The sequence below is a fragment of the Gambusia affinis genome, linkage group LG15 (genome assembly GCF_019740435.1).
Source record: "Gambusia affinis linkage group LG15, SWU_Gaff_1.0, whole genome shotgun sequence".
NCBI classification, from domain to species: Eukaryota; Metazoa; Chordata; class Actinopteri; order Cyprinodontiformes; family Poeciliidae; genus Gambusia; species Gambusia affinis.
Genome location: NC_057882.1, coordinates 5,882,929 through 5,908,810, shown reverse-complemented (window position 1 = coordinate 5,908,810; position 25,882 = coordinate 5,882,929). Strand labels below are relative to the sequence as shown.

General features: G+C 38.4%; 2 protein-coding genes across 5 annotated transcripts in view; both read right to left on the bottom strand.

Moving 5' to 3' along the window:
* The window catches only part of tecta (tectorin alpha), a 31,987-nt gene extending 29,997 nt beyond the window's left edge, over positions 1-1,990 (bottom strand). Inside the window, exons 1-2 of the mRNA XM_044141489.1 lie at positions 1,808-1,990; positions 1,329-1,381 (exon numbers count right to left, since the gene is read on the bottom strand). The gene's annotated coding sequence lies outside the window, so the exon portion shown is untranslated. The remainder of the gene's footprint in view (positions 1-1,328; positions 1,382-1,807) is intronic.
* Positions 1,991-2,752: 762 nt separating this feature from the next.
* Positions 2,753-24,512, bottom strand: LOC122845404 (tubulin-specific chaperone cofactor E-like protein). 4 transcript variants are annotated; one of them, XM_044141682.1, is made up of 9 exons: positions 19,154-19,324; positions 17,163-17,223; positions 14,611-14,750; positions 14,398-14,537; positions 13,872-14,053; positions 13,533-13,789; positions 12,271-12,397; positions 12,066-12,182; positions 2,753-8,249 (listed from the first exon to the last, which is right to left on the bottom strand). In XM_044141682.1, exons 3-9 carry the CDS (start codon positions 14,738-14,740, stop codon positions 7,904-7,906), a joined length of 1,299 nt encoding a protein of 432 aa, XP_043997617.1. In that variant the 5' UTR covers positions 14,741-14,750; positions 17,163-17,223; positions 19,154-19,324; the 3' UTR covers positions 2,753-7,903. The 4 variants fall into 4 exon arrangements, with proteins under 4 accessions (XP_043997617.1, XP_043997619.1, XP_043997616.1 ...); XM_044141684.1 differs by having other exon boundaries at positions 17,163-17,220; XM_044141681.1 differs by lacking the exons at positions 17,163-17,223; positions 19,154-19,324 and adding an exon at positions 24,036-24,512.
* Between the last annotated feature and the right edge of the window lie 1,370 nt (positions 24,513-25,882).

Sequence of the window (25,882 nt, the reverse complement as noted above, 5' to 3'; positions counted from 1 at the left end):
CATGTTTATATTTAACCAATAATAAAATAGACTTATCTCCTCTTGGGGAGCCGAACTGGAAGAGGCTTTCAAGGTGACAACATGCACTCACCCACACTGCGAAAACAGTTTGGGTCACTCACACGGTTTCTTACCAAAAAAAATCTTACCAATCATTTTTTGTCCAGTTTCTGGTGCAAATATCTTAGCACACTTGAAATAAGACAAAGCTAACATCCAAGTAGCTTTTCAGGAAGATATAGGAGATTGTTTTAAGTAATTAATTCTTGAATGTTGATCAAAAGTTGCATAAGATCATTTTCCCCACATTGTAAGTGAAATAATCTGCAAGTGGAACTTATACTTTTCGTTGATTTACAAAAAGCTCCTATATCTTGAAAATTTACTTGTATGTTAGTTTTGTCTTATTTCAAGAGTCCTAAAATATTTACAGTAGAAACTACACCAAAAATACTTGGTAAGATTTTTTATCTTAACAAGTGTGGTCTAAAAAAAAGGCAATATGGGTCAAATTTAAACTTTTTCTTTGAGACCAAACAAAAACTAAGAGTTAATTTTGAAGGGAGTACTCTTTCGCGCATAAAGGACGAATGTATCGGTTTCGGCCGGTCCACCGGATAAATGTCATGGCATTTAGGGCCGACCCCATGCTGGCGTTAGGTGCTTGGGGAATGCAAATAAAAAAAAAAAAAAAAAGCTAATTGATGAGATCAATGCTCCTGACTGGAAAATCGGCATCTGCAGAGTATTTTTAGGACTCCAGGTTTACAAACAACCTCGCATCTTTTAGAAGAAGTCATGCTCAGGATAAACGGGAGCGGGTGGCACATGAATCCACAAAAAGTGTAGAGAAGGAGGGGAGGAGGAATGCCCCAGAAACGAGACACCCCCGGCGCATATGCCACGAACGCCCTGTCAGAAAGAGAGAAGGTCTGCAGCGTTACATCTCCTCCTTGGCCGAGCATCGAGCCTGTGAATCAGAGCAGCGTGTCCAATGTGTCCGCTCCGTGGCCGTCTTTCAGCCGACATGTTGGAACGGTCCACTAAACATGGAAGCAAACACTCTGGGACCCAGATGGTTATCTCAGCAGCTCCTGGCTGTAAGCACCGAAAGCAGAGGGAGAGGTCTCCTTTTTTAAAGGACAGACTTTCCCTCCGAAGTTTTTGCTTTTTTCAGTCAAATAAAATAAGGAGCTGTATATTTATTTACCCTACAAGGTGGGTAGAGTCCCCAAAAGTTATACTAAAAATTATAATTTACTTTGACATACACTCACACACAAAATAAATAAGCTTCTGTACTCAAAAAGTATTTTTATCAGGAATACCTTTTCTGGTCCATTCTTGTTCCTCGTTTTCTTAATGTGGGGACTCCCAGGTTCTAAAAAAATATATATATATATGTTTTTTTATACACAGATAAAAAGACATTTGTTGCCTGGAAAAGCAACGCAAAAATAATAAAAAATACTTTATTATGCTTAATTATTTAAAAATAATAAAAAAAAGAAATCCTGGGGCGTGTTGTGGTGGCGCGACCCACGCTTGGAGGCCTTGGGTCCTCGACGCGGCCGTCGCGGGTTCGAGTCCCGGACCCGGCGACATTTACCGCATGTCTTCCCCCCTTTCCTGTCAGCCTACTTTCATATAAGGGACACTACAGCCCACAAAAAGACCCCCTGAAGGGGAGGGGGAAAAAAAGAAATCCTAAAAATTAAGTTACTTTTAGTGCAACAGAACAATGTCTCACTGAAAAATTTAAAAGATCTAAACTTCTAATTGAAGTACAGTTCGGGTGTTTTCTTACCTGACAGTCCGGTAGACTCGGTTCTAAATGGGAACATTTATTCCATTTTCAGCTGCTGTGGAAACCTCTGCAGTCACTGAGCTCAACTTAATTCATCACCAAGTCGAAACAAAAATGGAGCGGTGTCAGTTTTTAGCGGTGGTAGCATGTCCCTTTAGTCTTTGGCTAAAGACCACGAGACATTTCTCCCGCTAGCGCTAGGCTAACGCGATTGTTTTGGTTGTACGTACCCACAATGCCCTGCGCTGTAGTCCACTTCCTGTCTTTTGGAGCGCTCTCCGGTTCGCTTGACGGTCTTATATGAATTCAAACCGAGCAAGAGTTCAACCGAACCCAGACTGAGGTTTGGAGGACCAGAGATGGATTAGCATTCACACCTCCTGTTCTTCTGGACCTCCTACATAGAGGTGGGTAGAGTTCCCAAAAAATCAAGTAAGAGTAACTGCAACATATTTTTACTCAAGTAAAAGTAACCGGCCAAGGAATTACTCAAGTAAGAGTAAAAGATTTACTTTTTTCCAAATCAGTTTCTTTCAATATAAAAAAAATTATGAAGCTTTCACAAAAACTGTAGGTGTGCTTCTGTGTCTGGTGAATTTTTGGTTAAAACATTTGTTTTTCATTCAGTGGGTCAAAAATTCAGAAATTTTACTTCAGTAAGAGTGGAGATACTTTGTAATAAAATTATTCAGGTAAAAGAAAAATGTACAGCTTATCAAAAATAGTCCTAAAGGTCAATTTTTTCAAAAATGTTACCCAGCTACATGTAACTGAGTAAATGCATCTAGCTACTAGACAACTGCTCTCTGTTTAGTGGGGTTTTTAAAATTTGTTTCATGATTTGAACCATTTAATTGTGAGAAAACACTGCATGTTAGAAAAGGTCATAAATATTCAGCTAAAGTTTGCCGTTTCAGCTTTAAAACAGTGGAAGAGCGAAAGCGATTGTCATTATTCAGATTTATTTATTCAGGAGAAGTAAAAGCATCAAAACACAGTACAGATATAGAAACAGCATCATTACCTCAAGAAACCAAACCTGAATTAAAGTGTCGAGATCCACAAAAGAAACCGAAAGCACACATGAAATAAGTTAAGAAGCAATTATTTCCAAACAGACAAACTGCATTTTGAAAATCTGTCAATCTCATCCGTATTTGGAGTTACTGAAGACGACATGTCGCACACATCACAATTAAAAACTCCCACAAAGAATCACGTTTCCCTAAAACCACACATTTTAAACAGAAACTCCAGCCGTGCAAATCAAACGACTCACAAACACCAACATGAAAACCTGACTTCCCATCAGCGTTAGGTATTTAAACACACCTCCAGTTAATTACCAGCAGGCCAGCGTGAACTCAGAAAACTGTGAAAGAAACAAAAACTTTTTCTCACAGAAAAATTTGAAACTAAATTAAAGAATCTGGGGAATTCAAGTGTCAACCTCATTTCCATGATCATATGAATCAATCTTTCCTTACTTCTTTTGCCTTCAACTTAGTAAAACAACAAAAGTAGGTCTTTTGTAAACTGGGTTTCCTCATTTAAAGAGCTGAAATGAAAATCTGTATTTTTCTGGTTAAAAATACAAGCAGTTTTTCTTTATGTGGTCAAACATTGTGAAAAGAAACCAACATCTGCTTCGATTTAATCTTTAAAATTAAATTTTAAACAATTTTAATCATAAAACAAATATAAGAACATGTAAAATAGATATATAGCTATATATATTTTTTTATTACATTGTGACCCAAATTTGGACAACACCTTTACCATATATGGGCAATGACATCATGGGGTGAAGCAGTTCAAAGTGAGGTAAGAAGTTCAAACAGAAGAAGATTTCTTCTTTTCCGTTTAACCACAAAAAACAAAAACAGTTATACTTTAAATTCATATTTTAAAATGAAAACCGACAATGTTGTTTTTCTGTTACTGGAGAAAATCCAAAGACCCAAACATGCACAGTCCCATCAGTGCACAACACCATCATCATCATCATCATCATCATCATCGTCATGCTGTATGACACATTCAAACAGTAAACTCTAGGTTATCCTTTCCAAACACACACCACTCCACAAACCCTAACTTACAGAGGAATTTCTGTGAATTTCTCTGTGTGTGGATTTACCTGGGTTGGTAGTTTCATGTCTGCAGCCGCATTTGAAATATATTTACTGAAAAACAGAATGTGACCGTGCTAAATACTTATTAATCCCCCCACTTTCCGGGTTCGACCCATTTCTAAACGTTTGTCTTGTCAACTTCCTCTCTGTAGAAATAATATATATGTGTGTGTATATATATAAGTCTAATATTAAACTCAAAATGTGTGCTATTTTTCAATATTCTGTTAATATTCTACTGATTGGAAATGTGGCTGTATGACTCTTATAAGCAATCTGTACCAGTTTGTTTCAATACGGAGATCATTTTGCATTTTCTACGCCTTCCTACATAGTCAGTAGACGAGAGGCGAGGTCACCATGGCAACCCAGAATAAACCACCATGCACACATTCACACCAGAAGGCCATTTAGAGTCCAATTAAGCTAAAACTCAGAGAGAACCAACGCATGCAGAGGGAGAAGGCTCAGCAAGGATTCAATAAGAGCCCAAACACGGATCAGAACCAGAACAAAACAAGGTTTTAGGAGAATTAGACACACTGGAGTTGAAGGTGAGATTTGAGCATTTTTCGTGAAAACACTTGCAACCTGGCATGTAAAGATTTCAGTCGAAGCAAAAGAAAAGGAAACGAGAAAACTGGCCAAACAAAAACCTCCTCTGTTCTCATCTTTACTTTTCCTTCTGGAACGGCGCCGTCACGTTTATCCCCCCTGTGAAGCCGATGGTACGTCTCCACTGACTTTCTTTTCTTACTAAAGTCAGAAGCAATCAGGCAACAATGAACAGATTAACAGGGAAACTCCTGCAACCAGCAGCATGTTCTCAGCAGGATTTCCAAAATGACACCAAAGGGAATTCTGGTCGATCTATGGGAACAACAAAGAGCCAAAAAACACGCGATTCGAAATGAACCCGACATGCAAAATATTCTCCCATCAGTGTAAAAACCTGCATCTTACATTCTTCTGATAGTTTTCATACTTGGCAATAAGATGCCTCCTGTGAGTTTGGATCCAACAACGGCGTATTAGCACCATTGCAGATAGAAAATGCAAAAGGGAAATATTTACACCAAAAATGCTTGAGCCTGAAATGTTACAAATTTGTGGGAAAAAACAAACAAACAAAAAAATTGGATTAATCTCAGAATCTCAGAAAGCAGAAATAAATAAAAAAACAGGAAATTTATGATCTCTAAAAGTTGGAAATTTGAGACCCAAAACTCAGCAGTTTTGAGATTAATCAGAAACTTTCCATAAAAAAATAGAAATTTCTGAGCTCCAAAAGTCAAGACAAGAAAAAGAGTCTAGTTTGAAACAATAAACCCACAAATATCCGAGCCTGAAATGTCAACAATTTGTAAAAAGATAACAAAAAATTTTTTTATTTTATTCTCAGAAAAACAATGAGAACATTTCTAGACTCCAAAAGTCGAATATTCAAAACAAAAAACTAAACTTTCTGAGCTTGAAAGGTCAAGAATTTGTTAGAAAAACTCTTCTAGAAAATGTTTGACATTTCTGACTTTCAAACATCCAAATTTTTCAATTTTTGGAAATTTTCTGAGTTTCAGAAGTCGAAAAATTTCAACTCAAACTCAGAAATCTCCAACTTTTTTCTAGAAAATTTCTAAGATTTGATCCAAAAATTAGGGGGGAAAGTTCCTGCTCCTTTTCTTTTAAATCTACAATAGCAGTAACACGCTGCCGTAGGATCCAGCAGGAGGTTATGACACAAAGTACTTGTTGGTAACGTTGGTGAAACACTGAGTCTGAGTGGAAATGTAAAGTTTAACAACGTCTCAGAGTGTCGGATGAATCGGAGAGTCTGGGTGGGAAACCCGGCTGTCTGAACCCGGTCTAACGCAGCAGCAGCGGAAGTCTGTGTGACACCGGTGGCGGCCGGTGTTCGGTTTCCCTCCAGAAAGCGGCTCGTCGCCTCTCAGCTGCCCGACAGCCTGCAGCCGGCGGTAACCGGAGCGTCCGGCCCAGACCGGGCCTACCCTGGCCGTCGTCTCGGCTTTCCTCCAGGGCGGGAGGAGGGGAGGGCGGCTCCCTGTGCGTCCCCCCGCCCCCGAAGAGGAGCGGCGCTTCTGCATCCGCTCCAGGGTTATCCCAGGATTCCCAGCAAACGATCCGATCCGTTCTCAACAAAGGAACGTTTTCAAATCTAAATCTGCTCAGCTGAACTCAGACAAACGGAGCTTTCTCATGGCTGACGCACTTAAAAAAAACAAAAAAAACAAACGGAAAATAAATCTTTCTGTGCATGCTAACACCTAAACATTCTGGATTCAGCTGACTGCAGTCCCAGCTGCAGGATAAAGTTCACTCCTCACTTTATGTTTGCTCCTAAACTTTTTCCCAATCAGAAAAAGAACAAGGAGAACTGCAGCTGCATCGTGAATATTTTTAAACTCTACCTTATATTTTAGTATTTGTACATTAATTTAAATGATTAAACCTCTGCTAAAGTTCTGCCTTGGATCTAATCCCTGATAACCTGCAGTGGTTTCTTTATTATAACATGTGCATTCAGCTGATTTTCAGAAAATTTGTTTTTTAAACAAACTTTTGCATAATAACTGAACTAGAATACTTTTTGTTCCTCACTACAAACTGGGCTAAATCTTGATTTTAAGCCCAGAAACCCATGAGGTTGCTGTCAATTCATGCGTCCCAATCTACATTTTTAACTTATATTTATATATTTTTCTGATGCGAGATGGATCTATCTGACTAAAAACTCTCTGATGGATTTTTAGGGCATTTATTTACAAGTTGGATCCTGGAGGAAATGGTCAAAGTTAGTTGTTTGTTTTTTTTTAAACAATATTCTCCTCCGTTTTGAACAGGTAAACAGATATTTCACTAAATTTGCAGATAATCCGTCATTCTAAAGGGAGAAAGGAGAAATTTATGCTCAAGTTATTAGAAAATTTAAATATTGATCCAATATTTTATCACTACAAAAAAGCATGTTGACGAATGATTCAATATAAATACTCTATAGTTGGTTTGGGCTTCTTCTGCATGAATTACTACATAATTAACTACATCTCCATTACAAATGTGCACAAAATTTTGTCAATATTCCACTAATGTCAGATAAAAAACTATTTCTCATTTGCGGCGTTTCCATTAAATAAGACACATAAGTTTGTTCACATGGTAAGTCCTTAAAAAACATGTTATCCTCCTATTACTGTAAAAAAAATGTTTCCATTGCAGTTTTGTGAAATAAACTCATTTTGATACGGCCAAAAAAACAAAAAACATATCATCCTAACAGCAAAGCTTTTTCATGGAAAAACGATAACTAGCGCATTTCCATTAAACCAAATTATTTTCCAGATGTCAAACGGTGCAGGTCAATAGAAACCCAGCTGTTGTCTATTTCAGGTAATATTTTTCAACCTTTAAATGTGAAAGTTGTTTTAAAATTCACTGACTAATTACTTCAGTAGGATTTAAGCATAAATAATTAAACTTGGTTTGTATTTTTGCCCTTTTTAAAGCCTATAATTGTGTTTAGGTGTTGTCAGCAATGTCTTCCAATTACACGTAATTATTATTTCTTGTCAACTTTTAACATTTTTACCAGCTCTAGAACTCCTGGTTTTTTCAGGGAAACCCTGGATACGTTTTTCATAGTTTGTCTCGTCTTTGGCACCAACATTTGACGATTTTATGGCCCAAATTTCATGTTTAGTTAAAGTAAAGGTCGTAAGCGTAGACCCACCTGACACCAGAAAAACAAAAACAACAGCTCAATTTTAAACTTTACTAAATTCCTTTAAAGCTGTTTTGGGTCAAAAGCTTGAATGTGCAAATTTAATGCTGCGTTATTTTTCTAAACTTCCTTGCATTCAGCACTGGGAGAAGTCTTTCTTATCAAATAAAAGCTTTGTCTCTGTTTGTTTTTAATTTCTCATCCGTAGCACGACAGCGTCCTTCCTCAAAAATCAGAGGACCTGCAGCGGTTTTTCTCTTTGGGCACCACCAGGATCTCGTCGCCATCTTGGATGCTGTAGGAGTGAAGCGCCCGGAAGCCGCACTTCAGCTCCTCGGGTCCGAACACGGAGCTCATCTCTTTGTCGATGTGGAAGAGGCGGATGCCATTGGAGGGCAGCTGCAGCAGAGCCTTCAGCTGCTTCTTCAGGTCGCCCACCGTCTGCTCCAGGCGGAGGGTGACCGGCTCCACCCGGTCCCCCCAGCGGACCTCCACCACGGTGCCGCGCGGGCTGAGGTCCACCTCGGCCAGCGGGGCAAGGGGGCCGTATTTGGACACGAGGGCGTGGTACCTGGAACAGAACGAGCCACGTGTTGGGGTTTGGTTCGGACAAGCTTGAAGGAAAAAATTTACTTTCTTCATTTAGGGAGGAAATATGAATCATTAAAACCAAGCATGGAGCTCAATCAACTCGACTACGATTGTGCAGTAAAAAGTTTCTTTGTGCAGCTAAAATTCTGTTTGTGCAGCAACATTTTTTGCTTGGGCTGCTTTTGTCTTGTAGATTTTAATCAAAGGTTTAAAGGTCGAAAGATCAACTGTTCCCCCAAATCTAACAAAACTGGTGTCAAATGTTTGTGCTCCGTTTGTGCAGTAACATTTTTTTCTTTGTGCCGCTACTATTTTAGAAATATTAATAAGAAAAGGTCAACCACCCCCACACTCCATCTCATGTACGAAACCAACTCAGCTACATTTGAGTTGTGTTGAAGATATTGATGATGACCTCTGATGACCTCTGGAAACTTTTAATCTTTACAATGAAAGCGCCACAAACAAAAGTTTTCACTGCACAAACGTGGGGGTAACTTCACTCAGGCCAAACCACATTGTTCCTGTTAAAATGTAACTAACCTCTCTGTGAAAGCGTAGCCCCGTCCTGCCACCATTTTGGAAGCATTCCAAAATGGTGGAAGTGGGTGGAGCATCTTGGGCGGAGCCCACGGAGGGGCGTGGCCAAGTGTGAGGACGAGCAGAGGGGGTTAAACTATGGAACGTCAGTGTCAGACGCTGCATTTCCACTAACCATAAAATTGTGCAAACTGAAGTTATAAAAACATTTAGTTTTTATTGCATGTTTTAATGCAATAAAACATTTATTTTAAGACTTTTTCCACCTGTAATACGTGTAACAGGTATGAAAAATAAGATAAAACTAGTTATGAGACTCTTCAGATTAATTTATTCAAACTTGCACATTTTGATATGCAGACCAACTGTTGAGAATTTGTTTTGTTTTTAAACGGGATTTGTTTATGACTTATTATTTGGGATATTATAATCAAATATGTTATTATTTTGAGTTGCGATTGTTATTTCATAAAGATTCAGTTAGTATCTGGTTCAAAACCAAACATATTTACTGACCTTTGATAGAAGGGACCTTATATCTCATAATTCCTTATTGTTATTAGCTTAAATAGCTCTGATGTTTTTCTCTAAATGCTGAAGGAAAACAGTCCTAATCATCATTAGCTTCATTTTCACTCAGGTTGTTTTCTGGTGGCTGCTGAAAGGAAATGTTCTGGCGGAGCAGAAAAAAACCAGAACCATCGGCCGTGAGAAAGCACTCAGTCGTCTCAGGGGAACCGAAGCTCGAGATAAAGACCCGGGAACGATTAAATAAAATCAAGGAGAGGAAAAAAAAAAGAAAAAGAAAGGCAGTGTTTTCAAAGAGTCTAACAGCTGGCCCAATCAAGCCAATTTCACTTCCCCACTAAATCTGGTCCACAAAGCCGATCCGCCTGACCCGAGGTTTCTAACAGGAGGGTTTAAGGCGGCACGTCTGGTGAAACACTGCTGCAGGTAACAATATGTCAACCTTTCTATTTGTGTTTTTAAGGAAGGAAATTGTGGGTTTGGAGTCGCTGTCCAGTCCAGGTCCAACAACCAGCCTGAAACTCAGCACCTTTCTACATTATTTTTCAAAACCTTTCCACTAACAAAGCCTTCCGGTGTTGACTACACCTTAAATTAAGCAACACTTCTTAAAGTTTATATATGAATTACGTTTAAGTTAAAGAACGTTTCAGAAACAAAGCAGTTCAAAGCGCTTTACGCTCCAAAACCCCCAAAAGTCATACAGCAGTTCTGAAACTAGCAATAAACATTACAGTTAGTCAAATGCCATCATCAGAATCATCAAGCAAATGTGAAAATATGTTGATCAATTGATAAGAAATTTTAATGGTTGATAATTTGTCCAAGAAATTGTGATAAATGATAATATTGTTTCTTTGAGACTATTTTTAGTGATGAATTGATAATCCGATAACACATGAGAGATCTGAAGGTTGATCCAACAGATCTGCAGATCTTTGATCCGTTCAGTGATTTATAAACTACCAGCAGTAGTTTAAAGTCTATTCTCTCAGTGAAGGACTGTAGAACTGGGTGATGCGCTCCATCTTCCTGGTTTTAGTCAGAACGCCAGCAGCAGCGTTCTGGATCAGCTGGAGGGTTGATTTATTAGGTCAACGTGTGAAGACACTGTAATAACTGAAGCTGTGTGTTGACTCTAGATCTATAACTCTAGATCATTTCTCTTTAGGTCCAAATAATAAATTCAGTTTTGATTTTATTCAGATGGAGAAAGTTGTGGAAGCATCTGTTTAGTGTTTGGATAGGTTCAAAGGTCACCTGGTAACATCGTAATGTAGAGCTGTGTGCCATCTGCGTAGTTATGGTAACTAATCTGATTCCTTCACTCACTGCAAAAATAAAGTCTTACAAAGTATTTATGGTGTCTAGTATCTTCTCACATGTGAAATAAGACAGAACTAACTTAAAAATAACTTTTCAGCAATATATACAAGCGTGTTTTAAGTAAATAATATTATTGAAAAAGTGCTAGCTCCTCTTATAACATGCTGAAAATGTCTTGTTACAAGTTAAATAATCTGCCAGTGGAACTAGAACTCTTTTTATATCAATATCAATAAATTATTGACTTAACAGAAGCTCCTATATGTTGCTGAAAAGTTAAGATATTTGCAGCAGAAACTAGACCAAATATACTCGGTAAGATGTTGTTTTGCACTATCTGAGATAGTGGGAGCATGCAGACATTAAAAAGGACTTGTGATTTCTGTCTGCGGCACAAAAGAAATTCCTGTTCTTTAGGTAAGTTTTGAATCAGTGAAGTAGTGGAGCAGAACTTCAGCCGGAAACATCTGGTAAGTGGTGGTTTTAAGGATGACAACATCTAAATAACTCATTTACTCTACAGAACGATTTGGATCCGCGCTACCCGAGAGGAAAGGGGATACCTGCGCTCTCACACCGATGGCCTCTGACCTTCCGACCTACAGAGACCCGACCACCAAACTAGGTCCACCACAGCGGCGGTTAAAGCAGAGAAGGAAGGAGACATAATCCGCCGCTCGTCACCTGAAGCGTCAGAGGAGATGCAGCGCTGCCGAAACCATAGGAAAATCTCTAGGCTTCCCGTTTTGATTTTGACGGCGTTGGTGTGCAGATAAAAGAGAGAAACATTTAGCAGCATCTAGCAGCTACCTGCCGTATCCGATTCCCAATCAGAGAATTCCCCCTACAAAGAGATCATTGAGCAGCCGGAGAGTGGCGGCATTGTCTCCCAAAAGGTTAGTTTCCCTCAGCGAAGGACTACACCTTCCTTCAGAAAGTCCCCCTCCCCCACCTCATTCTGCTCAGGTTAAGTGGAATGAAGGCAAGTGAGACTGGAGACGATGACTGGATATCTGGTGTTTGTCCCCAAATAAAAGAAACGACCACAGACATCACAAGTTTTCACGGTTTGAAGCGTAAAATGACGTCAGCTGCTGCAGTCTGTGTTACTGAAGCAGGAAACTATTCGAATTCAAAAATACCTTATGGATTAAGGGGAAATTAAATGTTGTAACTCAGGGTTTCCCCCAGAAAACTTACTGAGCCCAGTGGGAGGGGGCACCATGCCAGTCATCCAGTGGCCAAACGTGTTTTGGTTAAAAAATGTTAAAAGAAAAGTGAATCTTATTGCTAAAGTCGGCAAAATAACTGCATTTAATCATATTGATGTCGTTTTTCGGTGATTAGGACAGCGGCCCTTCATGTGTTTCGGATAAAGAGCTGCATGGTGTGAAGCGTGTACCTCTGAGGAAGCTCCAGCTCAGGACAGTCCTGGTAGTATCGGATGAAGAACCGCTCTGCGTCCTCCCTCTCTCCATCAGAAATGGCACTCCCATTTAAAACCATCACAGATGGCAACCTGGGGAACAGAACAAGGGATCATTAAATACTTAAATAATTAAAAACAGCTGTGATGCATGAAGAGGGAGAGTTTAAATGTCTCGAACTGTGCTAAAAGGAGGCTGCGTCTCTCCTGGGTGCTGTACGACTGCAGCAAAGGAATCCCCTGAGCTTTGACGTCCTCCAGTTTAGGGAAGAAGTTCAGCCTTTCGATGTCCTCCCACTGGCTGAGACCTGCAGGTCACAAGGAAAACGCTTCATTTCTTCTCTCTGAACTGTTGCTCACGTTGAGGTTTATTCATTTCAAAAGGGACAATGCGCATCACAGACTAATACAGATACAGAAAAAATATTTTTCATTTTTCATCGCAGGTCTTGGGAATTCTGAATCGATTCGAAATGTATTATGTAATGTACAATCTTTAAATTAGCTAATTCCTTAATATGAACAGTATGCCAATGTTAGCCAAAGAAGCAGGTTTCATCTGTAGCACCTCAAAGTATAACCAATATAAATACAATACTGTGCAATACAGACAAATGTATTGCACAAATGTAACTAGCTTTTCCATCAAAAAAGAGAATAATAAAAAAAAAAATTTCTAAAAAAATCCAAAACATATGAGATTACATATAAAAGGCCATACAGCACCACAATACAGAACAAAGAAGAAAGAAAATAAGAATCACATGATCAGTTTCTGCATATTTGATTATCTAAGGGCCATAATTTTACATTTTTTTAATTAGTACAATTACAGGTTGTTGTTTTTTTTAGCTAGGTTTGGTTACCTAGCAACAACCTGTTGAGCAACATGCGCAGCAGCGGTTCCATGTTTTGCTACTGTGCCTCATAAATGGTTAAAAATAAAAAACGGCATGGAGGGAAAACTGTGGCTAAAGCAGCAAATATTACACCACATGTTAGGGAGCATTTCAGATATTTAAAACCAAAAACTAATCAATAATCATCTATACCAGGGGTGGGCACTCCTGGTCCTTGAGGGCCGGTGTCCTGCAACTGTATCTCTACTTCAACACACCTGAGTCAAATAATGAGGTCATTAGCAGGACTCTGGAGAACCTGACTGCACTTGGGAGGTGATTCAGGTATTGGATTCAGGTGTGTTGGACCAGAGAGACGTCTAAGAGTTGCAGGACACCGGCCCTCGAGGACCAGGAGTGCCCACCCCTGTTCTATACTGACTGATATGAAATGCTTTTATTGTGACACATTTTTCAGCCATATTGTCCAGCCTTATGGTTGACCAATGTGATTTTCTCTCCACACATAAATATGTTTGCATTGTGTGCATTTCTTGGTCCTTTAGTAAAATACATTCCAACTGAACTGACAGAGGAAACAAACCTGAGTTGTTGAGGTTGATGCTGCGCAGGTTGGGGAACAGATCCTCCAGTGTTTCCTTGGTGTCGCCCACAGAGCTGACGCTGTTGTTGGCCAGCACCAGGGTGCTCAGACTGGGGTACAGCCGGCCAAACTTCCTGACCTCGGCCCAGTCCTGCAGCTGGTTGCCGGTGATCTGCAGAAGGCTCAGCGAAGGACAAGAAGCCTGCGACTCGGACACGGAGTCGTACCCGTTCAGGCAGAGGAAGAGCTCCTTCAGCCTGGACGCCAGGAGGAGCAGAGTCTGAGAAACCCGAACGCGTTTCAGCACAGCCCCAGGGAACATCTGCTTGGCTCACTTACTCTGGCGTGTGCTGCGTGAGAGTGTGCACCGTGTCCCAGCTGACTTGCGTGTTGATGAGGACGAGTCGTCGCACCCTGGAGAAGACGTCGGCCATGCTGGGCTGCAGCTGCACGCCGCTCAGCGGGTTCATGCTCAGGTTGAGGAAGTCCAGGTGAGGGATGCTGGAGACGATGGTGCTGATCTGTCAAAGCCACAATGAACACAACACATGCATCTTTAAAAATACCTAGGATTTTTTGACATTTGTTTTCAACTCGTTGTTTTGGAATCTTCGGTAGATTTTGCCAATCTGGCGCTGTCAATCATGCTTGTGTTTACGTTGCTCATCCCCCCACATATTGTGTGCAATGCATCAGGTCACTGACCACAAAGGTCAGAAAGAAACTCAAACTTTACGAGATGAAGAAAGACATTCTTAATTGTGTGTTGATTTATTTTCGTCATCTACAAACATTTGCCGCCCAACGTGGGGCCACCCAACTCTGTTGCCTTCTGTAGAGATTTAGATTTGTGAAGCAGACTTACCTCTTCCCAGTCATTGAGCTGATTGTAGGCCAGGTCCAGCTCCAGGACATGAGCACAGAATGCTTCGATGTCGGACCTGTCGCCAGCTTTGCTGATCCCGCAGTCATTCAGAACCAGAACGCTGGGCAAGAACAGTCGGTCTGCCGCCCAGCAAAACTAAAGTCAATTTCATTTCTGCCATTTTCAATCAGTTATGAAGTGTTTTTTTGTTACCTTTAACAGGAGATCCTGGAGGGCTGGGCAGAACCACCACACCTTGGCCGTAGGGGAAATTCTCCGGGTTGTACTTCTCACCGAGGACCCGGACGAAGGTGCGCTCCTCCTCTTCATCAGAGGAATCCATTGCTGCACAGCTTCATAGGAATCCAGAGAAAAGAAGTAAATAAGCAGCTAACGGCTTCACCGTTAGAACCAACAACAACTCCTCTGGTTCTGATCTGCAGCCCAAACCTGAAACGCTGATCAAATTCAGCCTCAAAACCAAAAAAGATTTAAAAAAATAAATAAATAAGAGAGCGAGATGGGTGCAAACGCTATAAAATACTAAAAAAAAACTACAATACACTGACTTCTATTGGTGAAAAAAAGAAAAATCTGTGGTTTAAAAATTCCAAACCACAAAATAACTCACAAAATCAAACAATGACCAGCAGAAATGGTTTGGGAACCAGAGAACTGTAAAATAACTGAGACGCTTTGCTTACATGCAGGCATGTTACAACATGTCAGAGTTTAGGAGCAGAATTATGGGTAAAAGCTGTAGATCTTTGGGGAAAATGAAACCGCCTGCTGTTATTTATTGAACTATAAAACAGGCTCTGCTCTCTCTAAGACATCTGGTTGTGAAGCAGCTTTTACGCTGAAATAAAGTTCAGAGTTCAACTGGTGCTGGCTGGTAGGTTTGACTCAATCACAACAACTCAGCAGATTTTAACAAAAACAATGATTGTTTAACATTTTTAAGAGACAGTGTGGAAAGAAGAGGCATAAATGGCTTAGAAGAGTGAAATCAATTCCTATATGTATAAAATTACATTTTAAAGGGTGAAAAACTAAAGAAAATAAGCTAAATGTGTACAATTATCACATAGAGAGAAAAAATAAAATTAAAATAAATAAATAAATATACAGCCTACATTCTTAATAGTTCCTCCGGTAAATTTGTGCAATAAGCTTAATGTTTTTTTGCAGTAGAAAAATTTTGTACTGAAAAGAATTTTTAAAAATACAAACTGCAATATAAGAATGTTTATTCACTATGGGGACCAAAAGGCACACAAAGGGAAATTTATTTTTGCTTAAAAGCATTTAGTATTCTGTGACATTTTAATTATATAGTGAGATGAAATTCAAAATGGATTTGACAAAAAATCCTATTGTGAGATTATTGCGGCTGGAATAAAAGAGAAGGTTTTTAAAAATGTTTATATAAACACTTTAAAAATTGTGAAAATTCTTAAAATTATTTCTAATTCATAAAGGTTTTTAAATCTTCAAAATATTTTTCAAGCCTGTTGTGCAGCTGCAGAGGACTGCATGTGCAACAATGGGAGCTTTATAAAAGGTTTCTCTGCTGGCGCTCACAGGTCCAACAGGTGGGGTCAGAAGTGCACCAACGGTTTTCCTTTAAACTTATTATAAACTGCAACAAAAGGCTGTGCATGGTGGCTGCACACAGCTTGGGAGACAAAATAATGGATCTGCTCTGCTAAACAACCACAGGAAAACAAAGCAACGTGAAGTCTGAGTAAACTGGGCGCAGGTTTATATGGCAATTTTTCTCCTATAATCCAAGAGCACACGTGTTCAGTCTGAAAGCAGGATTTCATGTCTTTTGTTCTCAAAACTTTTAATACTTTTGCTCACATTTTCATTTTGAAAGCAGGACTTCATGTTTTTCTTCTCAAAGCTTGTAACGTTTGTACTCAAAACTTCTCGCGCTCACACTTAAGTCTCTGCTCGGACTCTGCTCGCTTATGAAACATGGAACTGCCTTTTGGCACAGTCGCCTGGTAATCTCTCAGCCAATAGAATGAAAGTGTTGTGCTGGGTGCGTTTGTTTCCTTTTAGCAGGCGTGCCTGTGTGGCTACTATCGATTGTAGCAATCTGCGCCTGCATGATGTTATGTGGTTTGTATTTTGATCTTCCAGGTGAGACAGATGCTATTTAATCAGTTAAACACAATCCTGGGGAGAAAATATTTACACCCAGATTCTTTCTGTTTTCTCTCACTTAAAAATTTCAGATCATCAACCTGAAAAAAAATAGAAAATGCATATTTCTAAAATTAATTTCATTTAATTAGGGGGGGGGGGTTTAATTCAAAAATAACCTGAGACTGTGAGAAATCTAGTCCCATGGAGGCCGTTCTTATTAGATCATGACCTCAGACCTGAACACACACATGCAGATGGATTGATAGATATATCTAGTTAAAAACATGAACACCCCCAATCTTACAGTGAGGATGGCTCAAGCGTAATATGTAGCTATAATTCAGCAGCAATTGGAATAAAATTTATTTTTATCTTTCAAATAAAATCTGTTTATCTTAACCATTTTGTGTAAACATGGTGCTTTCCCTCAAGGTCATGATGTGATAAAAATCTGATCCCACGCGGTCCTGTCCGATCAGCCCTATCAGTGTCTGATAAACAAAGGTCCGGTTATCTAAAGTTCTGCCCGTTTGACATGGACGCGTTTGCCAAATGTCTGAGCCTGGAGTCCGGACTCGGCCTGATGACACAGATCTCCTGGTTCTTACCTCAGACGCAGCAGAGATTGGAGGAAAGTGTGTTTTCAACAACCCAACGTCCCCATTCCTGCTGAGAGAAGTAGAAAGAGGGAAGAGTAAAAATGGAAATGGTTCTGGGTCTGATCATTTAACGTAACGGAGCAAAAGAAAAGTGGCCAGGAAGACAGCGGGTGTCTGGGGAACTTGACTTTTGAAAAGGACGGGCTCCTCCAGGACATTTTGTCTCGGGCGGCCAGATTGGGCCCATTAAGAACCATGAGGTGGCCCAGGAAAAAAGCTGACATTTTATTTAAATATGTTTCCATGTATGGTGGAACATGAATTTATGTTTTAAGCTTTTTAAGCAAATAAGCTTGTTGCAATAAATCAATGAATCGCCTTATAAATTAAAATGAGCTCAATCATTTCCACTATGTTTTGTAAAGGACGATTTTGTTTAAAGAGAGTTTATAATCCATTTCATTTATGTTTTTAGTTGTGTGCAGGTTTTAATTTCCGTTTTATTAGTTTTGGTCTTTTTTAGTTAAATATTTGAATATATTCTATTTCCAGTGTTAAGAGAGTTCTTCCTTTTGTAACAAAATTAAAGTTTCTTGATCATTGAGTGGGCAAACTTGCATTATTGTGCCATTATTATTAAATTACTTGAAAATGATTTCAAAAATATTATTGTTTATCACAATAATTTCTGGGATAATTTATTGCCCAGCAAAACTTGTTATTATGACAGGGCTATTTACATACCAAAAATAAAGTCATTCCACATGTTAGTAATATTTTGGCCCTGTTTTAGGCCTAAATTTATGATCTTACATTAATTTTACAGACAGACATAGAAAAAAAAGAGCAGTACAAAAAAGAAAATATAAAAAATGTTAAATAGTGAAATACAAAATAAATACTACAACCAATTAAAGTGGCCTTCATCTCTAACATTTATGCACAACAATACATAATGCAATTTCTTAGGAAAAAGTAGCACAAGTCTGATATGTAGACTGTGTTTTTCAATAAATAAGAAGATCATGAAAAAGTTTGTTAATTCTAGTAATTCAGATAAAATAGCGAAACATACATCACATAGAGTCCTTCCATACACCATTTAGACATCTATTTCAGTTCATGTTTATGATTTTAAGCATTCGCCTATTTAAAACTCAAAAGACAGTTTCTCAGAAATTAAATTTCAGGTCAGTGAAAAAGGGATTGTAATGCAGAAATGTTATGGTATTGTGAGAAAATCATAGAAAAAACAGCCATATTTTAGAATGAAAATATTTATTTATTGGTATATTAACATAATATTTTTATTCATTTCTGAGAAACTGAATTTTGTGTTATAATCGTCTGTAAGCTAAAATGATCAAAACCAGCAGAAAAAAAAACACCTAAAAATTCTCAATATGAATAAATATCACAGTTTAGCTTTCTGAATTAAATATCTGACATAAAGACTCAGATACACCGAGAGGGACCTGTCAGTTTTTAAAACGGGGGAATTTATTTTTTAAGTTCGCTATAAACAAAACTCCAGGAAGTTATTTTTTATGATGAAAGTTGAACTTTCAACGCCGCTCTCTGCTTCCCCCTACTGTACGGCGCTGGCATTGCAAATTCTAAGTATTTTTCTACATTTTATAAAACCACGAAAAGAATCGACTGATAAATAACGCCGAATACACTTGAACACGTAAAGACGCAAGTAATACCACATAATTTAATTCTCCGTTTTCACACTCTTTCTGAAAAGAAATTTAAAATCAAATTATAGTTTTTTTTTTTTACATAATTCGGCAAATCAACCATAAAGTCAACCAAGAAGCGACTGCTGTGGGGGCTGCAGACTAGCGAAGCCTGTTTGGAAAACGCAGTTCAAAGTAAAAACATGGAAAATAGAGCAAACTCGGGTGTTTTGATGTATTTCAGAAGCAAACAGGCCATATAAACTGTAAACACGACAAAAGGAGCATCAGAACAATCAGTACTTTGGTTTATCTTACATCCAGTCCGGTAACGGATGTTGGTGCAGGTGTTCAGTCCGTTTTATGGACCTTTCTTCGGAACATTACAGCTATATTGTGCTCCAGTAACGAGGTTAGACATGAGCCCACTAGCCGACCACCGGAGCCTCTCAACCTTCAGTTTGTGTTTGTTGTTCTTCGGTTAGTTTGACAGATTAGGACACGCCTCTTCTACCGGAAGTTACGTAGTTTAAATGTCAGGTTTTTTTTTTTTTTACTTTCAAATAAAAGAACAATGAGACGAGAAAAACAAAAGGCACGAAGCATAGAAACATGTAAAATACATAACTAAAAATGTGCTTTTAAATATATAACATTATTTTCGGACTAACTGTTGCCATTGCGCGACCACGTAGTGCCATAGCAACAGACTTCCTCGTTTGTGATTGGTTCTCTGCTAGATTTAAAGACGCAGAGCACACGTGAGGCTTTTTCGTTAGAATCTTAACATTTTATTTGTTTTAATTAAAAAGACAAGCATGACAAATGAAATTTTAAATTTATTTAACTAGCTCAAAAACGCCAATGCATTTTACTGAGAAGTTATGAAAACCAACACAAACTGGAAGTAGAAAAAAATTAAATATTGTTTTCAACTAAAGAATAAGAAATCTGAAAAGTGTGGCGTACATTTGTATTCTACTCCTTGAATCAGTGCTTTTGTGAGTGAATTAAATTTTATTCAAAAATACTTTATTGATCCCAAAAGTATATTAAATAACATTTAATTGAGCTATTAAGTGTAATTTATATTATGCAGCTTTTCATCTGCCAAAACTTCTGCTGCCATGTTAAATACTTTATTAAGGGATTGAGATTTTTATTATGGAATACTGTTATTTAAGGTTTTCATAAGTGACATCACCTTATCCCTTAAAGGTTTTATTTACCTGGATACAGAGAGCAAAAATCTGGACAGGTTCTAGAAAATACTCTTCTGAGCAGGAGATGATGTCATTGTTTGTGACCTGGGGACTTTTAGGCTAATCCTCATTTTGTTATCTCAGAGCAGAGATTAACGTGTTATAACTGCTGTAATTTAAAGCAGAAATCAGAGGCAGAAGAAACTGCAGTTTCTGTTTCTGAGCATCTACTGTGTTATTTAAATATCTTCATGTAAACACGGCAGTAAGGTCCTCTACCCAGAAAGAGCAAGGAGAAACTGGGCGGGAGGCGTGGCGTCCTAATCCAGAAGGATCCTGTGAGTCAGCCGCACAATAATCTGCCAGGAGCAGAGAATATAAACAGACACACGGGAGAAGTTTGATTCAAATCATCCAATAAAATCAGATAGTTTCCCTTTTTAACTTCTGCTGGAATATTATTGAAAAAGAAAGAAGAAAGCTGACTGAAGCTGAGGAACATGGCGCTCCTGAAGTCAGGCTGGTTGTGGAGACAGAGTGAGTATTTTCTATTATTTTTGATCATGTAACCCCAAAACAAAAAGGTAAATTTAAAATATTTTATTTAAAAATTATCTTTCGTTTACATTTTAAACTTATACTTGTAATACGGAAATCAAAAAGTGCCACAATCCAATAAGTAAATTTATTCATCATTTATTTCTTTTCTCAACTATTTAAAAGGTGTGAGTAATGTAAAAAGGAATGATTGATATACATTTTGGAAAGTATCTTAAACACATAACATTACTTGTGTTTCTAAAGTGATGTCATTCTGGCTTTTAAAATCTGATTGGTTCATTTCCCCACTCAGGTTCGCTTCAAACCAATCATCTTTACTGCAGCTGTTTTAGCCCCACCCACAGATAGGAAATGCTGACTTTTACACTTACAAGCTTTGAACCTGAAAGTTATTTTAAAAAATAATCATTTTTGTATGTATACACAGTACCAATCTTAATTATATCTTGACAAATTTGTTTTTTAAGAGATTATAGATTAAAAAATTGCTTAGAATGCTTAATAGGGCCATTGTAGATAGAAAAAAAAGGAGCAAAACAGAACTCAGGAATTTTTTTGATTAATCTCAGAAATTTTCTAGAAAGATTTGGAAATTCTGTGAGCTTGAAAAGTTTATTATTTTCAACTTTTGAAGTTCAGAAAATGTCAGAATGTCGAAGGTTTCCTGCTTTTCAAGCATGGAAATGTCCAATTTTTACATTTACTCATTTTTTTTCTATCAACAATGCCCCTGATAGTGATATTATAAGAAAAAAAATCAGATCTGACTTCAAAATCAGGAACTATTTATATTTTTAAGCATTAAAGCAGAGAAATGTGGATGTTTTTAGGTATTTCTATTCTAGATTTGCTAATCAACTGATATCCAGTGTCAAATAATAAAACAGTTTTTGAAGAACTTGTTTTTAACATGCTGAACTTTATCTGACCAACATCATGTTTCTGTATATTCATCATTCTCCATTCAGGATAATTGGAACGTCTCTGCAGAAAACAATGAGAATATTCCAGAAACCCACCATGCTGGTTATGAAACTGCAGCGTCTAATCCTATTAATTGTCCTCGGCCGGCCGTGTCTTTAAGTGGCTCACAGATCATGAGGGAAAGCAAATCGGAAGCACAGTTGGAAAGGAAATGATTCACAATAAGTTATTTTAAAAGATCTTTCCACCGCTAATGTCTTACAGAAATGAAGTCAATTTGCCACACCAGGTTTTTCTGAAATTTGTTTCCTCAAGCTGAAGTCAAAGTTTATAGTGAGAGAGAGAATGTAATTATTAATGAAACTTGGCTGAAAGCAGCAAGTTTTCAAATAGTTTTAATGTTTTAATTTTTTGGTTTGCGCTTCAACAGACTTTTCATTTAATTGTAATTAAAGGTGAAGTATTACATAAAATCAACCTTTTAGCTATATGCTAAAACGCTTTTCCCTCATCAAAAACAAACTTGGCGTGTTGCTTTGATTTCTTCATGCATGTTTGAGAAATCCTTTCATCTCCATGGCAACCATTCACCTGGGTGAACCGTAGTGGCATAGCTCCTCACATCCTCAGCTCCTTCAGAGTAGCCAACAGCAATTAGCAAAAACCTGAAACTGAGCTCATTATAGGAAGTGCTGCTCAGAGAAACGCTGGTAAAAACGTTGCTAAAGGGTTAATAGAGGAGCCATGTTGGGATGACTTCCTGGAGGCGGAGCTTCAGAAAGAGCAGGAGCTTTTAAAGAAACAGACCCAGTTTCAAGGCATTAAAACAGGAAGTCAAATTAGTTTTAAGTATTTTTGATATATGTGTAGCACTTTTATAATATTTCAAGGTAACAATCACTTGTAATGTTACAAAATGGCACTATGTGCCTATAAACATATAATACTTCCCCTTTAATAATTATATTAAACAAGTAAGATCTTTTACTGGTGTTTTGAAAGTCACTCTATATCTTTGTAATCTATTTACATATTTACTTTTGAAGAATATGGGGTTATACCAAATTATTTTAATAAAATGATGTCTAATTCAGGTGCGAGAATAAAAGGCGAGTGAGGACAGATCCTAGAGGTACACCACAAGCTGGATCAGTAGTGACCAATTATCATCACCAATGATAGTAAAGTGGCTTTCAGAGTACATCAGAGCGTTAGCATGTCCTTGTAACTCATGCTTGCTCTGCAGCCGCCATTTTGAAGCGCTGGAAGCTGAACTGGTGCGACCTTTGGATAGACGGCAGCCTGTGTTTCTACAAGAGCGACAGCAGGCGGGAGTTAGAGCAGCGCGTCAGCCTGAAAACAACGTGCATCGATGTGCGGTCTGGTCTGGAATGTGGAGGTAAACATTGCAGAAATACTTCTATATCTACCGTCACCGGAAAAAGAAAGTGACACCCCAACGTCTGTCTGTCTGCAGGTGTGATCCCACCAGAGAGTAATCCCAGGGAAAACCTCGTAGTGATTCATCTCAGAGAAGGCTCAACACTCAACCTGTGTGCAAACAGTGAAGATGAGTCTCTGTAGGTGAAGATGAGTCCCCACCTGCTGGCTCAGCCTTCAATTTAAACACATTTAAATTCTCATTTTGGGTTTTTGTTCTCATTCAGAGCTTGGAAACTGACTCTGCTTGAAACCAGAAGAAACCCGGTGAGTTCTGTGTGTTCCCTGTCAGTTCTGGAGCTGTCAACTTGTCGCTGAAAATAATGAAAATGTTTTTTGTTTTTTTTGGTGGTTTTTTTTGTGTAGGTGTTTGCATACGATCCCTATGATGACTCCTACCAGGCCGTCCCCATGAACGGCTACCACACCGTCTACATCACACCTGGAGCGGGACCAGGTAAGATGGCTGACTGACAAAATCAGAGAACAAGAAACTTTGAGATTGACCTCGGAAAGGCTCTAGACAAAATAAGGACATTTCTGAGTTTAAAACGTTGTAAATTTGAAAGAACCCCCCCCCCTCCCCTCAAATTCTCAAATTAAACTAAGAATTTTTCTCCAAAACTGTAGAAATTTCTGAGCTCCAAAAAGTCCATTCAAAATTTCTGATTTTTCTTTTTTTACTAGATTTACAAGTGTTTGAACTCAAAAATATCCTTGTTTTTCTGGAAGATTTCTGAGATTAATCTCAGAATTTATGAGCTTTTGTCTTGCAAATTTTCAGCTTTTTGAACTTTTACATTTTTTCCAAAAACAAAAATACCTCTGACTTTTTTGGTGGAAATTTCCTCTTTTTTTCCCTTCTACACACAATGGCCTAAACCTACCTGCCGTCACAGACAATAAACGTGTAGAAGATTTTAACAGCAATTAATGTCTTTTGAATTTTCCTTTCAAAACTTAACCAGCCTGATAAGCGAAAAGAAAAAGAAAAGAAAAACTTGTTTGAGAAGCAAACAGCCAGGATTCGGCTGTAACAGTGGCTGCTGTGTTGTTGTGTTGAAGGAACCCACCAGGTGATCGTCCAGAGGGATCCGTTTGATGGAGTCGCCGAGAGCGTCGCGCTGGGATTACTGGCGGGCGTGGCGGCGGGGGCAGCCATGCGGTCCTTCCTCTGGATGCCCCTCTTCTTCTGCTGAAGGCGTCGGCCGCTCGTCTCCTCCGGAGGACTCAGTCGCCTCAGGGAAACGTGTAGAAAAGCTTCTTCTTCATCACGGTTCGCTTTTCTCTTCAGGAGCAGTTTTGAATCTGAAACCAAAAGGCTGCTGTGTATTTATGTTACTCATTTATCCAGAACATTACGTCAACCCGTGGACATTTCTGAAACAACACGCAAGTTTTGTATTAAGGCTCTTTTATCTACCGTTTTACATTTTGCAAGCTTGTGAAAAAAAAACAGCTCATTCTGAGCATTGCTCTGTGTATAGAAGATAAATCAATAAATTAAGACAAACGCTCATTTTCTCCCAACTTGTTTTGCTTTCTGTAAGTTGCCATGGCAACAGTCACTTAGCTGTGGTCGGGGGGAGAGGGGGGGAGGGGCAAGTCTGTCCATACTATAAGAAATTTTAAAAAACTACAATCTGTTATTTTTTATGGTAATAAACCGGCAGTTTTGGTTGAGAGAAACAGTAAAAAAAAATACAAAAAATACAGTAAAAAAACCCCAACTACTTTACAGAGAAAAAAAAAACATTAAAGTGTGAAATTTACAGGTTCTACTGTACGTTTTGTATATTTTCACTGTTGTTTTTTTTTTTTTACTTTTCTTTGTAAAAAAAAAAAAACCTGACGGTAAAACTTTACTGGGAAAGACAGCATAAGTAGAGCATAGAATAAATTGATTTATTTCTGTTGGATTCTGAACTGCAGTGTGAGCTAAAATTCAAGCTACAGACCGCTTCAAGTCAGTTTAGTTTATTTTATGGCACCGATTCACAATAAATGAATTGATGCGTTAAGGACTGTGTGGACAGTGGAGAGCAACAACTTCAGCAGAACCAGAATCCTCTTTTTGTTGCTAATGTGGTAAAAGAAGAAAAATTGTTTGTTCAGCACATTTTAATCAAGTTTGTGTCTGTAAACCTGTGTTTTGACGTTTGAACTCTACACAGCAGAGAATATATTTAATAAGAGAGGCAGGAAGTTCACACCACATGCTGCTAACAGCCAGAGAAATCCACATGCACAAAGAAAGTGAGAGAAGTTTGTACATAAATTATGTTTAATAAAGTGAAATGAATGCAAGTCGAGAAAGCAGCTGAAACTTGTCAGGATTTAGAAAGCAATCGTTTTTCCTATGAGCACAGAGAAATATCTGCTGGTTTAGTCCTGGTGGCCGATTTAAAGGCATCTTCAAACAAGAAGGATCTCGTGGATAAATGTTCCTTCAGAACCTTACTGTTACTGTCATGGGAGCTGCGTTTCACTGACCATAGAACTGCAAAATTTAACATTTCAGAAATAAATTTCAGTAATTGAAACAAACTAATTTAGAAAAAAAATCTCAGGTTTTTAATAAAATGTTTCAGTGCTTGCATGATGTGCTTTCTCAGCCGTAATGAAATCAGCTTATTTTGCAAAAGTGCGATGGAATCACTTAAACATATTCCTGTGTGATTTTAACTTTGCTTCTTACTTAATGAAAACAGTGCAATTGCAAAATTGTACTTTTCAACATGAGCAGAACAGCGACAAAGTTTTGCGCAGATTTGTAATGGAAACACAGCTGATGTTGCGCACCATTTCAGCAACACTGGTTCCATATTCAGGCCCAGTGAGCGACTGGAGCAAAGATCTGAGTGGACAGGAAATAAATTCACAGATTAACCGGTCATCACCAGCTGTTCCTTACAAGAGT

Coding starts and splice junctions, on each gene's coding strand:
- LOC122845404 (XM_044141681.1), bottom strand. CDS start 24,124: ATGGCTGCCCCCGCCGCCACGCCCGCCAGTAATCCCAGCGCGACGCTC. Junction 14,751..24,035: donor TCCCTCTGGACGATCACCTG/GTGGGTTCCTTC, acceptor ATTCCTATGAAG/CTGTGCAGCAATGGATTCCT. Junction 8,250..12,065: donor GAGCTGGAGCTTCCTCAGAG/GTACACGCTTCA, acceptor GTTCTGTTCCAG/GTACCACGCCCTCGTGTCCA.